This window comes from Typopeltis vanoorti, chromosome 11 (assembly GCF_054136105.1).
Source record: "Typopeltis vanoorti isolate ZY-2024b chromosome 11, IOZ_Tvanoo_1.0, whole genome shotgun sequence".
NCBI lineage: Eukaryota > Metazoa > Arthropoda > Arachnida > Uropygi > Thelyphonidae > Typopeltis > Typopeltis vanoorti.
The window spans coordinates 91,047,890-91,067,194 of NC_143559.1; the positions used below are offsets into that span (position 1 = coordinate 91,047,890).

Consider the following 19,305-nt stretch of genomic DNA (forward strand, 5'->3'; position numbering starts at 1 on the left):
TGTCCAAAGTATGTTAAATTACGTTCACGATATCTGGTAAATGCCAGCTAATGATAGAGATGCCAGTTTTTCTTTTGTAGATGGCAGCAGATGAGAAATTTTGTTGATAGGAAAATATGTGGGAATGAGATGACACTTCTTCAAAATTCTCCCAATCGGTTCTGGGATTGGAACCCTGCAGTCTGTTGAAGAATCCTGAGGTGTCGGAACATATGAGTCAATTATCTGCTGGATTTGATCAGGGTTGTAACCATTAAATTCCATTAACGTTTTGATAATGAAAAGTTTTTGTTGTAAGCTTGAGGGAGAGGACGGACTTTATGTGCTCTAATTAAAGACTTGATAAAACCAATTTTTTGAGAGATGTGATGAGCAGACTTTTGATGAATGTATCTGCCAGTAAAGGTAGGTTTCCATAAAAACTGGTTGATAAATTACCAGAGGCTGTGCGTGTGAGAAGGGTGTCCCAAAATGGTTAACTACCAGCCTTCTCTTTTTCCATGGTGAACTGAATGCATGGGTGAAGACTATTGATTTGTTGTAGGAATGCAGTAAGTTCCTCTTCAGAATGTGGCCAAATAGCAAAGACATCTTCAACATAACAAAACCAAAGAGAGGGTTGGGGATGAATTGAAGAGAACAAGGTGTCTTCCAGATGGTTCAAAAAAATAGTTTGCCTAAGATAGAGACAGAGGGCTACCCATGGCAGTACCTTCAACTTGTTTATAGATCTTGTTTTTCCAGCTGAAATATCCTCAATGTATAACAAATTCAAAAATCTTTGCAATAGCCAGAGGGTAATCATCATATAGTAAATTGACAGTGTAAGATAATGGAATATTGGTAAAGAGGGAAACAGTACTGACTAACAAGTCAGACTCTTGTATTTGAACATCCTTGATTTGTTCAAGAAAATGTGTGGAATTTTTGATGAAAGATCTGGATTGTCCAGTATGGACAGTTACTATACGTGACAGAAATTTAGCAATTCTATAAGTGGGAGAGTCAATACAATTCATGATGGGTCTTACTGGATAACCTTCTTTATGAATTTTTGGGAGGCCATATGAACAAGGAGAGTTCTTTCAAAATGAGTGTGTAACTTGTGCATGGTATTTTGATCCCAAGTAACAACTTCATCAAGGAGCTTATTTAATTGTTTAATTTGCAATTTTGTAGGGTTATGATTGATTTCTTAATAGGTGGAGGTATCTTGCAAAAGGCGGTCTGCTTTTCTCTCATAGTTATCCTTATCCATTATCACTACCACTTTTCCTTTAATCAGCTTTTGAAATAAATATATCGCTATTTTTTCTTAATGAGGTTAGTGCAAGTGTTTCAGCACTCGATAAATTATATGGAGGTAATTTGCTTTTAAAATTTTAAAATCAAGTATATAATTTCTTGGTATCTTTAATTTATAGTATAACCAAGTGAAAAAACTTCCAACAATCTTTCTCTAATCCAGAATAATTTAATAAGGTGTGACACCTTTTGGCAACTAGTATAGAAAAATATGACTTCTGCATTTCTTCAACCTTGGTATCACCTCTGTTTCTGGCTCCCACTGAAGAGACCTCAATAAACGTCGAAACCAGTCTTGGTAGCGACCCTTCCCATAATGCATAGCATTATACATGTCTGCAAGGAAGTGTGTTTTGTATTATGGGATACTAAGGCAAGTGATGTGAAGTTATATCACCTTTACTACGAGTTGCCCCAGTTCTGAAAATACTTCTGGTGCCAACTTTGTTTTGCTTACACTTGGATAAAGGATTAAACCAAGTATATAATTTCTGTATCTTTAATTTATATTTATTGCTTTTAAAAAATGAAGCAGCAACTTCAAAGTGTAGTTTATTAGCATCTTTACTGGAAAGTCCTGACAGATTGCATTCGATGTTATGCAAAAAATCCAGATACGGGATGCATTTAGGTACTATGACAAAATCAAGGCCTTTGGTTAATCACTAGTTTCAGCATCAGATAACGGGCATCCAGAAATATTCACACATTCCATTTATTAGTAGGAGTGTTATCAAAGGTAATTTTTTGCTTACAGTATAAACATTCATATTTTTGCATCAGAGACTGTGCATGTAAGAAGGATGTCCAAGATATAAGAAGGGTGGTTACATATTCTTATGTAACCATCAAAGAAATAGTTTTTAAGAATTATTTAATAATATTTTATTAACATTAATTTCTAGCACACTGCAACAGCTTTTAATTGGTAATCCACCAACTCTTATGTATTTGTATTCTATTCCTTTGAATTGCTCGTTGTTTACACTGATAATGGACTGTTAATTTCAGTATGAAATATTTGTACTTTCATTTCATCATGTAATTTATTATTTATAGTTATGCCATAGGTACTTTAAAGATCAAGATTATTTATTTCCTCAAACACTTCCTACTCACTCACAATTAAGCTATCCTCTCCTATGTCCTCTACACTTAAGATATAGATGGAAGAAAGTGGAATTAGGTCTGATATTAGAATTAGAGATGTCAAACTTAGTTCTTTGCTTTATGCATATGCGTTTAAGAGTACAACATATGATGTTGTACTCTTAAACACATCTAGTACATGTCTTCAGAATTCTCTAACTAAATTGAATAACAGCTGTAACAAATTTGACATGAAAATCAGCAATAAAAAGTCCAAAACTATGAAAATAGGCCGAAACACTGAATGCATCAGCTGAATTCTAGACAGATGGCCTAAGAACAAGTAAAATATTTCAGCTTTTAGGCACAGTTTTTAATGAAGGTGGTAAGTGAAATCTGGAAGTATACAACACAACAGAATAATCAAGGCTAGTATGATGGTGGGTAGTCAGCTGAATAAATCATCAGCATGTCATCATCATCAGTTTCCTGATGTGTACCCCGAAGGGGGTATTCGGGTTACTGTGACAGCAGTACATGATTAAGGTACATTATTATTGATCTCCAATCCACAGTTTCCCTCCTATATGGGAAGGACTAGTCTGTGCTGTGGTCCTTCCCATAATGCATAGCATTATACTCATCCCAAAGGATGCGTTTCTTTGGATTATGGAATACTAAGGTAATTTATTTGAAATCATTAGCCTCTATATACAAGTAGCCTAGTCATGAAGATACTTCACATGCAAATTTTGTTTGCTTACACTTTGATAAAATAAATAAACAAGAATATAATTTCTTGCATCTTCAATCTAGTCTCTTTATCATCAATTTTCATATCAAATTTGTCATAGTAATTTTTCTAATGACAAAGGTTTGCAACAGTTTTTTATTACTCCTTTTTCTGGGTACATCAGAAAAAAAATTAATAAATTAAAAATTTTAATTTTTTATGTATCTCTCCCACATTACTGCAATAGATTACCTAATCCTGAAACACTTTTCATGTTCACTATGTTATGGTTCAATCTAAATGGCTTTCATGGAGTAAACAGTCTGACTAATCAGTAGAAAGGTTGAAAGAAAAATATCTTCCGAAATAATTTGCCAACATGCCTCTGTGCTCATATGGTTGATGTGAATTGTCTACCATAAAAATATTCATGCCCACAATGGGATTCAACCATCCACAGCATGTTGGTCATAGAGCAGAAGTGCTATGCACTCAGACTAGCCCTGTTGGCAGAATATATTTAAGAAGTAAATAAATTCAGTCAATAACTGAGCTTAAAATATCACATATGATACCACTTTCTTTAATGATATGGATTTAATAAAATAGACAGTAGAGTAAACAGAGCTTGCATGATAGAGAGTCAGTTAAATAAATTTATATAGAATAAGAGAAAAATTAGCCAAAACAGCCCATACACTTTTAACTTCTAGATCTGACAGTTTGGTTAGAAATAACAAGCTGATCAAAGACTAGAGACCAAGACCACAGATAATAGGATTCTGAGAAAAATTAGGAGAGTGGAACAGATGGCAGAATTATAGTAAAAATGAAGATATTAGGTAGGAACTTGATGATGTTCAGGAATGCGTTAACAGAACTAATCTCAGGTAGTATGATTACTTAAAAAGAATGGAAAAGGAAAGGAAAGATTATTATTGCAGATGTTTAATGCTCGGTTGGCAGGTAAAAGGCTCAGGGAACCAAGATCTAAACAGATTGATACAGGTAAGAAGTGTTTTAGAAGACCAAAAAATATAAGTTCTGACAGTATTTGACATGTAGTTTTCATGTTTTGAAGAAGTTTTCTGTAGTATTATAGTAATATCCCCCCCTCCCCTGAGGGTGAATATCAAGAATTTGATGATGATGCTGCATTCTTTCAGGATATTTACTATCATTGGTCACATTAAGATTTTTCAAATTTGTTCCTTCTCTTGAGTTTTTTTTATATATATAAAACTTTAGATTCATTATGCTTTCTAGTATTTCATAGCTTCCAGAACAGTTTTGCTTTTGATGATGTGAATCTCCTCTGTTATTACCAAAACTTTCCCCTGAGCTTTGCTTAGTTACTTTTATGCATAGCCTACATTTTCTCTGTATTCTTTAAGAATACGCACTGACTAACATGTATTAGCCATCAATTTTTTTAATACAGTCTCTTCTTTTCATGGACAATATTTAATCCCCTGTGGCCACCATGAAGTTCTTATTTTTTAGACAACTCCACTACATGCTTTCCTGATAGCTAATCAATATTTTCTTCAGATTTCTATTCAGTATCTAAGGTTTGGCTCTCGTTTGTTTTGTTGAGTCTTTCCTCCATTAATATGTTATATTTGAGTTTACAGAACAACCAAAAGTTGAACAACTTTGATTCTTTTCTAAAGTGTAGTACGTATGTTCTTTTTCATTAGAATGCTTTTTTTTTTTTAATCTGTTCAATTCATTATAGTGGTCACTTCCTATTTCACATCTCTTGTATACTATGTCTTGGACCAATCTCAGGAAATCACTACAAGCAATAACAATTAGTAAAACTTTTCTTGTTTTATGTATTCTCTCTACATGAATTTATGTATATTTTTATGTTGAAAGGTCATAGTAATGAAGATTGACTAAGTCAGTCAATACTCATTTATTTCTACAAGATCTTGCAGTCCAAGTACCTACAAGATCTATATTCAGAGCTTGGACTGATCTCTTTTCAGTCCAAGTCTAGATCTTGTAGGTACTTGCCATTATTATTATTAGTACTCACTCTATTCTTCAAATTTTCACAAAACATCTGAATATGTTTTGGATTTACTTTCTGCTCAGCTGTAGGATTCCAAAAAAGAACTAGCTTTTCCATTTTCATTATATCATTTACCATCTAATGACTTGAAAAATTTCTCCCTGCTTCTCTACTTTAACCATCTGAAGCTTTATAGAACTGTAGGCACAATTAAGTCTCATTGTCCAATTTCCCATTTTGAAGTGTTTCAGCTTGAAATTGCTCTCATTCAAGAAGCTTATCTTGTTAGAGTTGAATACTATAGCTGTCTCTGGTGATAGATATAGTATTCAGACACTAGGGATTTTCTGATCTCTGGTGCCTGAATAAATCATTATTTAAAAGGATCTCACCTGTTTGATGTTCTTTGCTTCTTATGTTGATGGTGCCCATCTTCATTTTATGTAGTTTGTCATACTATCTGATTGTTTGTTCTGGTTCCCTGATGCCCACTTGTATAGTCAGGCAGAGTTCCATCCAGTGTGATGCTGATTGTGTTTTACATTATATACTCTATATATATTATAATGTATATAGAGTTTGAGCCAATATTGAATGCAATTTTCCAACCTATCTACATTTGTTCAATTCAAATGGATATCAAGTAATGTCCAATCTCAGTCAGATGTGTACATTTTTATAGTCTGTATGGATGTCTTCTTCCTGTTATTTCATTTATTCCTTAAGTGATACCATAAAAACCTATCATCTCTCTCTCTCTCTCTCTCTCTCTCAGATCTCTTCATGTCTGAGGACAAATGACCTTCCTGATGATGTTTCGCCATTTCTTTCTCCCCCTGTGCTTCTCTTATTGCTTGTTCTAGTTTAAATCTGGTGATTCTTGATATTTGGTTAATCCTTCTTTTTTTTTTGCAGGGGGGGGGGAGGTCCCTCTTTTTTTTTATTTTTCTACACGGTTTACCCTGGATGATTATTTTTTCCAGGCAGGTGCCTTCCATTCTGCATATTGCACAATTTGCTTGTCAATTATGTTTGTTAGTCTTGTGTGGATGTTCAGTTCTTCTAGGATACTTTTGTTTGTTTGTTTTTCTGTCCAAGACACTCTTAACATTCTTCTCCAGCACCAGAGCTCAAATGCCTCAATTCTTTTTCTATCACCTTTTGTCACTGTCCAAGACTCAGAAGCATAGAGAAAGATAAAAAAAAAAAAAAAAAACTAAGATTTCTACAAGGCATGATTTTGGTCTTTTTGGAGATGTGCCTGTCTTTCCGGATCTTAGTTAAATCAGTCATCGTTTTCTTAGCTAGTGCTATTCTTCTTCTTCTTATCTCTTTTTTGGATCCATCTTTTTTTTTGTTATTATCACTCCAAGGTAGTTGAAATTGTCGATAGTTTCAATTCCTTCTATATCTCTTCTGCCTTGTTTAAAATCATTATTTTGGTTTTATCTTGATTTATTCTTAAACCATGGCTTAAGCTTTCTCATTCTAATTGATTTAAGATGGATTTTAATTCCTGTTCGTTTGTGGCTATACTGTGTCATCTGCATATCGTAGGTTAGTGATTGTTCGGCCACCTAATTTAATGCCTCCATTAAAACTCCACTTTCTAGAGATCTTTTCATTATAGTTTCGCTGTAAAGGTTGAATAGTAATGGTGAGAGCATGCATCTTTGTCTTTATCCTTTTTCAAATTGGAATGCAGGAGACACAGAGTTTTTTATTCTTACTGTTGCTTGATGTCCTTCATATAAGTTCTTTATGAGGGTTACTAGATGGTTTGGTATTCCCAAATCTTGCATGATATTCCATAAAATATCCCACTTCATACAGTCAAAGGCCTTGGAGGAGTGATCTATAAAGCATAGATACTGTATAAAGAGGGTGTGAGTAGGAGAGTGAGAGGCAGGTTTTTTTTTCGTGCAGAGTTGTAAATGATTGGAATGCCTTGCTTGAGAGTGTAGTGTCTGCAAGGAGTTTGAATGTGTTCAAGGCACGGTATGGTGAGCTGTGTGTGTGATAAAAGGACCTCCCAGATGAGTCTTTGACTCCATGAGGTCTTGGGGTAATAATAAAAAAAAGACATAAATTGAATTCCATTGTTTTTTCGATTATTTGTCTGATGTTAGATATATGATCTCTAGTTCCTCGACCTTTTCTGAATCCTGCTTGTTCTTCTGAGATTTGAGTCTATAAAACTTTGTAATCTTTCCTTAATAATGTGTAGTAAAATCTTGCTAGTATGTGATATAAGGGCAATGGTGCTGTAGTTTTCACATTTGTTATGATTGCCTTTTTTGTAGATTGGGATAATGGTGAAACTAGTCCAGTCATTTAGCCATCTTCCAGATTTTGTTGAACAAATCATGTATTCAGTTGACTGCATTCTCTCCAAGGTTTTTCAGCATTTCAGCTGATATTGAATCAGGACCTGGAGTTTTGTTATTCCTTAATTTTTTGATTGCTTGTTCTACTTCACTTTTGAGGATCTCTGGTTCCATTTCCATGTTTTCAATAGCTCCTTCGTCTTCTTGTTGAATAGCTGGGTCCTTATAAAGCTCAGCGCAATACTCTTTCTATCTTTTGGCTATGTTGTTAGTGTCATTTAAGATCTTGCCATTTTCCTCTGCAATTATATTAAGTTTTGGTTTGAATTTTTTGGTTATATACTTAACCTTCTTGAATAAATCTGTCATTTCATTAGAATTGGAGTGTCTTTCTATTTCTTTACAAATGTTTTGGATATAGCTGTTTTTATCTTTTTAGCAAAATCTTGTTATTACAGAGCATGAGTTTAGAAGAACCAGGGAACATTTTTGGACCAATCTAAAGCTTGCAATGGAATGGGGAAGCAATTCTAGTTATGTCACTGGTTTAAACATACTTCAAGCTGTTTCATATTTTAAACAGTTACAAATAATTTTGCTTTTATCATTTACTTCACATTTCATTTGAATCAAAAATAAAATAATCTTTATCATAATGTTAAGTTCACTCATCATATGTAATAATAGTAATTTTGATTAGTGAATTTCTGAAAATGACGACTGTGACTTTTTTAAACTGAAATCTTTTCTCTGCATTTCTTATTCAGATTCATTTTGTACACATTGCATTCACACATGCAATGTTCCGATCAGAAGAGGGTATTTAAAGCTGTGTCTCCAGGAGTAAGGAAAATTGTAAGTCTTAATTAAATGTTTAAGAAGTAAATTTTATTTTATTTCCTATTAACCTGTTAGGAGTGATTAAGCCTATTTATCAAAGCCATCTTAAAATAGTTACTTTGGGCTGATAAACTTATTATTGCTAAGATAGGCTGGTTAATCTTGTTTCCATAATCTGATTTGTCTGTCAATGGTATCTACTTTCTGGCTAAGCCATTTTGCTGAGACAGGAACACTTAAGCTAGGTGTTCAAATTTCACTGTAGGCATGAATGTTTGTGAACTTTTTTTTTTTTTTTTTTTTAAAGTTTGGAGATTGATTTCATCACTTTATGTTAGACCACTACTGTGGAGACCTGAAGTGACTTGAAAAAAGTTTCATATTTGATCTTTAGAGAAGGGTTTATGAAATATCTAACCCTTAGCCTCATCAACAGTGCTAATGCATGATTAGTTTAGAGCTTTATGTAAGCAGGATTCAGATCATTGCACAGGGAAAATTTGCATTTTAGATGGGATTTGAACAGGCCTTTCAACCTATGCATGTTATTTTGACTGAATTTGAAAAGTATTTATTATTATCGTGAGAAACCGCCAGAGAGTCAATGATGCATTGAGGGAGGTAATGCATCAGCTGTCATGCCTTCTTAAACTAATTCACACTGGATGTACTCATCATTTTAACAGACATACTGTTCCACCCACTCACTGCTCTGTGAAAGAAAAATTTAGCTCTCGCTCCTTTCTTGACACCAAACAAACTTAACTTCCATGGATTCCTCCCCCATCTTCCATATAATGAAAAATTTCAACTGATATTTTGTAACATCCTTTCAGAGGTTTATAGACCTTTATCATATCCCCCCCCTCTCTCTCTCTCTCTTGTTTACCTGTGTCTGCAGTCAACATACTTTTGGTTTATCCTCATAATCCCAATATCATCTTTGTAACTCTTCTTTACTCTTTTTACAGCTTCTTCATTACCTTGGAACACAGATGAAATCTGTGCACAGTAGTAAGGTGTGATTATATCAATGTCTTATAAAGAGACAAAATGACTTCCTTATCTATACATATCAGTGTTTCATTTCAGCATCACAGTTGTCATCTGAGGTGTAATTGCAGTTTTGATGAGTGACTTGTGAACTTCAAATTCCTATCCACCATAAATCTCTAGCCTCGTTTGTTTCTCAAAGCATAATCCCATCAGTATAATATGCTACTGGAAATCTCATCATGTTAAAATGCATAACCTTACATTGAATTGATAGTCATTATCATTTGCTCACAGTTCCAGCCTTTTCAAATTATTCTGTAAATGTTGAATATCAGTAGCATCCCTGATTGCCATGCCTGTCTTTGCAGCATCAGCAAACAAATGAATATCTCCTGTCAAGTTCTTCCCAGTGTCATTAATGTATAGATTGAACTGCAATCATCCAAGAACTGATCTCTGATGTACATCACTAATCACCATAAAACTGTAGACTCACAATCACTTTCTGATACCTATCTCTCAACCATCCACTTAATGAAGCCAGTAGTTTGTTTTCAAATCCTTTATTCTCCAGTTTATGCCTCCTTGTTGCATGCAACTACTTTTCATGTGATATCCTATAAAATGCCTTAGTAAACTCCAACATTATCGTGTATCCATTCCCTTTATCCAACTTCAACCATAACATTATTATAAAATATGTGCAGATTACTCAGACATGACCTCCCTTTAGTAAGCCCATGCTGTTCCTTGCAAAATTTAGCTTTTTTATCACACCATTTCTGTATATGAGTTCTTAACAGCTTCTCTAAACTCTTCACAACCACTCCAGAGATACTAATAGGTCATTACTCACACATCAGTTTTTGCTCCACTCTTGTTGTACAACAGGACTATCATACATTATTTCCATTTCCTGTGAGATCTTTCCTGAGCTGAGACACATTATACAACCATGTCAAGGACCCAGCCATTTCAGGTGAACATTCCTTTAGCATATGTGCTGAATTCTTATACAATTTATGCAAAAGCTCTCAAACTTTCTTCTCATGCACCTGTATCTCATTATGCAATGTAGTTGTAGAACTGAGCACCATGTTGATAAATCTTATTGAGCACTCATTATTTGAACAATCACATCTGCTTCTGACACAAGGGTATCAACTGCATTCAGTAAAGTTATTTTTCCACATTCATTCTTTCTTTTAATGCTCATCAAGCTTACAATACTCATAACTTTTCTGAACTGTGCTCCAGATAATTCATAACAAAGCCCATCCTTATTCTCACCATATTCCTTCCACATCATCTTCTTCTATCCATTTCATTCCCACCCTATTTATTCTTTGAACTCTAGGGACACATTGAGATACTTCATCATTTAAGCAAAGCCTTCCATGCAGTGCTGATATCCTTTCAATTTAGTAACTGACATGGGATGAAATATGATATTTTTCTGAGTTTGTCATAATTTCCAGCTTTGTAGTTTAGCATCTAACTTGTCTTCATTGGAACCTTCATATATTTAGCTGCTTCCCAGGTCAATACACCATGATCACTAGTATCAGCTTGTGATAAAGTAAAAACCAGTCTTGGTAATGCCCTTCTCATAATACAGAATACTGAGGCAGTTGATACGTAAGTCATCAGTCTCTGTATGTAAGTAGACTAGTCCATGAGGATACTTCACATTTAAACTTTTTTTGCTTATGATTAGGTAAAGAATTAAAACAAGAATATAATTTCTTGTCGAGTATAATACATAATACACATCTGAATCAAAAAATTAGAATAATGAAAGAAAATGTGTTGAATGATTTTCAATTCTAATTTATTTCATAGAAAATAATTAGTACCAAATATAAATTAGCATACTCTAAACTACATACTTTATAGATACGTAAACACATAAAAATGTAATATAAATTATAAGAAAACTGTTATTTGAAAACATTGCATCGACATTCACAAAATTAGAATAATTTTTAATTTGATTGAGATCATATCTCAATCAACTGCTATTAATTAATCAGTCAGTCGTAGCTATTACTACTCTTAGGTCACACATTTTCAGTATTTTTATGAGGAGATATTTATTTGTTTATTTTTATAAACAAGATCTTGCCTGATCTTGTTTAGCATTGGCTAAACAAGATCAGGCAAGCCATTAACAAAAACAACATGTTTATTCTTACTAAGACAAATTATATACAACATTCAAACAACACATATCACGTGTCTGGTTCTAACTAAGACAACAAGAGTACACTGGAGACAATACTTATCACGTGTCTAACTCTCAAAAAAATCAATTAAGCATTTCGCTTAATCTTTAAGACAAAGAAATCATAATTACGCATTAACTTTTCAGACATTTGGATGAAACTTAACACACTTAAACTTCTCTCATGTTGTAGACAATAAAATCTACTTACGATCTTTCTAGTTCATTACACAGTCATAGATCCTCAAGGCTTACAGGCACTTTCCTCTTCTTCCCAACTAACTTTCGATTGGGCACTAGGACATGGCTGCGATAATTCAGCACACAAGTAGATCATCGGGGAATCTCACGATGGGATATCTTGAAAAGGCTGTCTCTGCTACTAGCGAACTTCCCATCTTCTTCGGAACTGCTGCTTGTGGGAATGTGACTCTTCCCCGTCCTCGGAAAGGCTTGACACAGGAACAAACTTTGAAACAAGAGTCCCCTAGCCACTCAATCTCTGTCTTTTATATCATTCTCCCGACCTTGGCCCTTCTTCTCTAAAGTCCTCCGGATTTACTGGAGGGTTTTCTCTGTCACCCATGCTATCGCTAGGTTTTGGCAGGAATCTTCATAATCCGGTGACCTTTGCTAGACTTAGGTCTCCTAGCCTAATCCTGTCTGAGCTTAATTTCAGTTACAAATCCTTTGGTTCTTATTCAAATACTTTAACATTTAGTTACAACATTTATCTCAGTACAGTGAGTTATACATTCTTTTACTCACAAGTATAATATGTAATTTAATTGCCCATGTAAAATTGACACAGAAAAAAATTTCTTTTTTTTTTTTTTCTATATGAGATTTTACAATGGAAAGAACTAGGTGTGAATGTGTCTAAATCTATGACATTGAGGTGACTTCACTAATTGGCTTTTGAATCACATGTGCCTAAGACGAAGCCACTGACTTCCAAGCAAAAGGCAGCTTGTGTGTGATGATGATGTAAGCAAAGACTGTTGTGGGGTCAAGAGGACTGGAAAAAGATACTTTTTAGCGATGAAAGTATGTTTTGCATGTCCCATGGTCATCAACGAATACGTGTTTGACATCTTAAGGGAAGCATTTGATAACGAATGCATGAAACGTTTGGTGAAATTTGCAACCTCTGTCATAGTATGGGCTTGTATGACCACAGAGGGTCCAGATAGGCTGTGTATTGTGTACAAAAGAGTTGGTTCCAGAGCATACCAAGAAATTCTTGAGCACTTTATGATACTGGCATTAGAAGATTTATGTAATAGTGATTTCCTTTTTCAGCAAGATTCGGCTTCTTGTCACACTTCCAAAACCACTACTAGATAGCTCGGCAAATCGTGTAATTCCTTGGCTGGCAAACTCACGATTTAAATCCCATTGAGAATTCGTGGGGAATTATGAAGAAATGTCTTCAAGAAGTTGCCCCAAGAAACAAAAATGAACTTGTTTGTAGTCTGTAGACCGTATGGGTATGTTTTGATAAAAAAAAGAATGTGAAATGCTAATAAATAATATGCCCAGCCATTTATGAATGGTCATAAAAGTTAGGGGGGGGGGAATGCAACAAATTATAAATTATGTTGTTTTTCTTTGATTGTAATTTTTGTGCATTTATTTTCGCACTATTCTAATATTTTGAACCACATTACAAATTGTTCTAATTTTTAGAACAATTTGTAATGTGGATTTAGATTATGCTAATTCATATTTGATACTAATTATTTTCTATGAAATAAAGTAGAATTGCAAATCATTCAACACATTTCCTTTGGTTATTCTAATTTTTTGATTCAGAGATGTATACTTTCTAGCACACCGATAAAAACTTTCTATTATTTTACTTGCTGACTCAACGTACCTGCAGCTCCTGTTGTTCTTCATTCCATCTACTTCTGTTGTTTGATGTTGGAAGTTTTTATTTTTCACTTGGGTAGACTACAATAAATTTAGTTTAATCCTTTATCCAAATGTAAGCAAACAAAGTTTGCGCCTGAAAATATCTTCAGGACTGAGGTAAGGTAGTGCAACACCAGGCAACTCCGAGCAAAGGTGGACCAAGCACTCATCACTCCTTGTCTCAGTATCTCCTTGTAGACATGTATACTACTGCTATGCATTAAGGGAAGGGCCTTTATTGAGGCATTAAGTAGTATACATGTCCGCAAGGAGATACTGAGACAAGGAATGATGAGAGCTTGGTCCACCTTTGCTCGGAGTTTCCTGGTGTTGCACTACCTTACCTCAGTCCTGAAGATATTTTCAGATGCAAACTTTGTTTGCTTGCACTTGGATAAAGGATTAAACTAAATTTATTATTATTATCTGTTGTTTGAAACAGCCTTCTCAATGAAGTATTTCTCAAAGACTGCCTCCAGCTCTTCAATAAAAAAAAATAATAAATAAATAAAATAAAAATATCATAAGATTACTTTTCTTTTGGCTGTGCCAATATCTGACATTGATTTGCTATAGGCTTTGCACCCTCTTGTGCATGAAAATGATATTAAACATAAATAAATAAATAAAAAGTAAATGCAGTGTGCTTAAAATGAGTGAGTGCTGGCAGAGAAATAAGAGTAGTGTATTTGAGATGTGAGGAAAACATGCATGTTAATAGATTTAACAAACCATGGAGTGGTTGAGGAAAAGGTTCTAATAGATAGCCTTGTTTGTATGGATGAATGTTTAGTAAAGACAGTATATGGTGGAGAGAAAAAAAATTAAAAAGGGAGTGGTTGATATGAAGACGTGTGAGAATGAAGTCTTATGATGAGAGTGAATGGAGATATGAAAAGACTCATGAGGATAATTGGTGTAAGGAAAATGACAGTAAAAGTGAGAGAGAGAGAGAACAAAGGATAGACAAAGGAGACAGTGTGGATGGATTTGAAAGAGTTGGAGATGCCACAGTGAAAGAAGAATGAGGAGCGCATCATGTATAGACATGCAGTGGTGTGCAGAATAGAATATTAGAGGAATGCCTGCCTGAAGCAAAAACATCAAAGTGACTTTGGCAGTGAAGCAGGACAATACTGTGGATTACGTGATTCTGATGTGATGGTGGGTATGAATGACCTGAGAGACTGTATAAGTAGGGTAGCAAAAAATTTGAACATATCGAAGATTGTTCAACAGAAAAGTTGTGAAAGAAGAGCTGCTTGCCCAGGTTTGATAATGCAGAGTTGAATAGAACAAGAATAGTCATTCTTTTTCTCAACTCTGATAGCAAGAATGTGTTAAAGAAAGATCTGGAATATGTGGAAACTTGGAGTGCATTTAATGATAGAAGATCATTGTATGTAGGAGATGAGTTGCCTCTGAACTATGAAGGATGCAGACATTTGGAGAGATTGTTCTTTGGACAAGTGGAGCATAGCATATTTCATCAAGATGGGAAAGGGGTGAAGATGTTTTTTATGAGTAAGTAATAAGTTGTGCTCTCTCATGGTAAAGAATCAGGAGGAAAATGTTGCTGATTGCTTTGAGAGTATATGACATGAGGTAGAGGTGTGCAGAATAAGATATTTAGTAGGATGTTGCCATAGAATGAAGAACATAGAGAGCCGTGAAGCAGAAAATGTTTGGCAAGTCAGGAACTTTAACTATAGCAGTATATATTAAGCAGAGGAAACAGCATGTGGTAATAAGAGAACTTAATTTCTGGAATTTTTGAGATAAATGTTTTAAGAAGCATGTAGTAGTGGAGAGAACATGTGTAGCAAGACTTCTGGATTTCATCATAACATTGGAAGACCTAATCATGACCAAGGTGTCATACTTGACCCTAGTTGGTGAGAATAACAGTGTAGTTTTGATTTATAGGATGGATATGGAATTTTAAGAGAGGTGATTATAATAGCCTTAGAAGCCAGCTTGGGCAGTGTCATGATAGAAGAATTTGAAGGAAGAGACATAAGTAGTGCATTGCAGCTAGTTAAGAAATGTTTGTTAGCAACAGGGTCTAATTGCATCCCTGAAGTAAAAAAGTGATTTAGTGTAAAAATGGATGACTAGGGGAAATTTAATGAGGAATTTATGCATCAAACTAAGGAAGTGACTGGTGTAGTAAGAAAGAAAGGAAGGGAAAATTAGAATACAGCAAGAAACATCACTATGATCGAAGGAAAAAAATTCCAAATGTTTTTGTTATGTGGCCATTAAGAGGGAAAAATTATTGTGGTTGGAGATGGTAGTCATGCGGCCAATGCAAATGATGTAGTGGAGCTATTTAATGATCAGTTTATTAGGGTATTTCATCCTAGTAAAGCATGTTTATTCCTAGGGTGGTGTGGAGAATTGAAGGATTAGAAGTGAATGAAGAGGGTGTCTTTTGAATACTAAAACTGAAAGTTAGTATGGTAAGGCAGTGGGACTATGAGATTTTACTATGCATTTTAAGAGAATCTGCTAAGGAACTTATTGCCATTGATCTGGCTGTTTAATGAAAGTCGTGCCATTGGAACATTCTCTGAAGAGTGGGAGAAAAGTAAGATAGCACCATTATATATTGGTAGTGGCAGAATGGAGATATTAAACTATAGTCCAGTTTTTAAGATTTTTGAAAAATTTGTAGGAGTTCTATATAGTAATATACAAAATTGGCAAATGAGGTCAGTATTATTTATGAAGGTTAGCAGGTTTGTTAATAGGATGCTATTGTTGTAGTAATCTGGTTGCCTCTTATAATAAAGTTCCAAGAGCAGTTGATGAGGGAAAGTCATATACTGTCATTATTCTAAATTTTGTGAAGACATTAGACAGGCTGCCACCTGATAAGTTGATATTTGTTTCACTGTTTGGGTTCAGGTATCAAGTTACTGGGTCGGATTGGAAATTGCTTGAGAAGCAGTATCAAATAAAAAGATATGTGAAAGTAGTATCAGAGAAAAAAGTAGGTCACAAGTGGAGTTCCACAGGGCTCAGTACATGAACTGTTTCTGTTCAACCTTTACATCAGTGATATTGTCACTGGATTGTAAGTAGATATTCAATTGTTTGCTGATGATGATGTGAAGGTTCAGAGTGTGATTAGTAATTACCGAAAAGTTTTGATCAAAGCTAGATTAGTGCTGTGCTAAAGGAAATTCACTATAACAAATATTGTGCTATAACAAACTATTTCTTTGGTCTCTATGCTTCCATAATAAAAGTTGACTACATATGTTTCACACCTATACATTCTCTGATACTAAACTGTGATTGCTGATTACCTGTTTATCCAAATTAATATAACCATGTTTATATAGAATATAATAATATATTTAAATAATAGTAGTGCATTACTACATTAATAAAAAATAATTCCAAAAAAAGAAAAAACTGCACATTTAAATTTTAAAAAATGTCTCCCAGTTATCACAAACTGAACAGTTATGATTGTAACACCTGAAAAGTAATAAATCATAATGATCTCAGGATTGTTATCTGAGGCATTAAGCGATTTTCACATAATATTAAGCAAATTATTTAAGATTATGTGAAAATTGGTTAAAAAATAATAATTAACTGACAAGTAATGAGAATTGAAGAGTTTTTTTTTCCTTCATAGATACTGTCCACCAACATTGCTGAAACTAGTATTACCATCAATGATGTTGTTTATGTAATTGATTCAGGAAAAGTAAAAGAGGTAGGATTTTTTTTTCTAATTAATTTAACTGTAATTTAAACTATTTCTTGCTTTTATGCAAAATTAGAAAGTTTGTTTACTGATTATTTCAAAATCTCATTTTATTACTTTTAAATAAGATGAAAGTAAAACTTTACTCCTCACCTCAGTTAACTCCAATTTTTAAATATGATCACTCTCTTTGTTTTTGATTCTCATCTCATAAGCTGTTTAGTTCATTTGAGGATTGTTTTATACAATTGTATAATTTGTTTACTGTTTTACTCTCCAGTCTTAAATGTAAATTTAAATTACAATTATATCAGTAAAAAATCAACTCAATTTTTAGGAGTATATTTTCCAGTGTCATCAAAGCAAAAATTTATTTCAAATGAATATTTTTCTGAAAACTTGATTATATAACAATGTGAAGGATTTATTTGGCATAACCAAATAAATAAGAATGAAGATAATGAATAATAATAATCACTTACATGATAATTTTTATTTATCATAAAATTTTCACTCTGCTATTAAGAGCATCCTCAGTATGAATTTTAAATTATATTGAATGAATTTTAGGATATGCAAAGGATAAACTTCTACCTTTAGCCTACATTGATGTTTATGAAATTCCCTGCCATTGTAGGTTATCATACTTAGGCCAACCTGGTTGATCTGTTTGTTGTACTAAACATTCTAGTTCTATTAAATTCCACAAGCCAGAACAGTACTTGTAGAACATGCCATCATTACCAAACATTAAGTCCTTTGGAATAAAACTCAAAGGTCACAAAAATGGCTCTCTCTTATAGCATTTATTCAAAGAAAGTTGTGAAGCCTTGCTTCACTGACCATTGTGAACAGAAATAATGGACAGGAGTTATTCCTCTTATGGAAGATGGTTTTTCTTCATACATTCTATTGTTTTCTATAGATATTTTTAAAATTTAATAATATATTGTTTTAAAATTATGCAGTGCAGGCTTTAATGTAGTTGAGACTGCACTGCTCTCTGTCATTTGTGTGTGTGTGTGCATGTACTCACATTTTCATTGTTTCCTTCATGGTTCTCTTCTGCCTATTTGATGTAAAATTCATACCGAGCTCATGATAGCAGAGTGAAAATTTTACAATAAATAAAAATCATCATGTAAGTTATTCTTTTGTATTATTTATTTACTTATTATATAATACATTCCTTTAGCAGCACTGTTACACTTTAAAAGAAAACAGTTAACATACTTTTTTTAGTTTTTCTTTGTATCCATTGCTTGTTATACAAAATGATTTCATAAATTGTAAACTTGATACTAAATAGATAAGCTAGTCATAATAGGAAAAATAGTTATCCCTCTTTCCAACCCTCAATGCTACTAATTCTTTGGTTAGAGTTTAATAAAAGTTTATTTTCAAGATGTTGAAAGCTCCCTAAATGACCTTGAAAAGAAAGATAATATTCATCTGAACATTTCAGTTATACTAAATTCCCCAAGGCAGAACAGCATGGAAGCAAATTAATTTCTGAGAGAAATTTTTTGTACTGAATTTATAATTTTGCTGAAATTCAGTATAAAATTAATTGTAATGCAGAAAGTGAAGATCCAAAATGCATGAACCATGGAAGAGTAAAATATGGAACAATTAGAAACATGTACCAATAACAAAAAAAAAAAAAAAAAAAAAAAACATACATGACAAGCCAGCAGCAATGATAATGGCTTACTGGCTGGTTTGAGAAAGTTTTTCTCTTGATATCATAGACCTCTTTTCCTTCGCTGTCCATTGTGGTTGTTTCTCTTGGAAGAATAAAATTTATTAACAGATAGAGGGTACCTCTATGCAGTCTCCCCTCTCACTCTCTTCCTTGCCAATTTTTTTTTATTTTTTTTATGGAAGATTTTGAACAACAAGCTCTTGACTCAATCCTTATCAAACCTTCTATCTGGTTAACATGCTGACTGCCAGGGCAATTTTCAGGATTCGGGCCTCAGAAGCAAATTTGATTTAATCATATCATATTATTCAAAACCCTAATTATAATACATAGTAATCACCAAAAAACATACAGAATGTGTTTTTTTGGGAAAAAAAGGTCTCACGAGTAATCTTGTAGTTGGCATATGTAACAGAAAGTCTCGC

The 19,305-nt window shown here is 33.6% G+C and overlaps 1 protein-coding gene across 1 annotated transcript in view; it reads left to right on the forward strand.

The window, feature by feature from the left end:
• Positions 1-19,305, forward strand: part of LOC150101845 (3'-5' RNA helicase YTHDC2-like) — a 503,757-nt gene that overhangs the window by 290,440 nt on the left and 194,012 nt on the right. The window contains exons 15-16 of the mRNA XM_090400932.1: positions 8,242-8,329; positions 17,104-17,184. Coding sequence (XP_090257058.1) covers positions 8,242-8,329; positions 17,104-17,184 — 169 coding nt within the window. The remainder of the gene's footprint in view (positions 1-8,241; positions 8,330-17,103; positions 17,185-19,305) is intronic.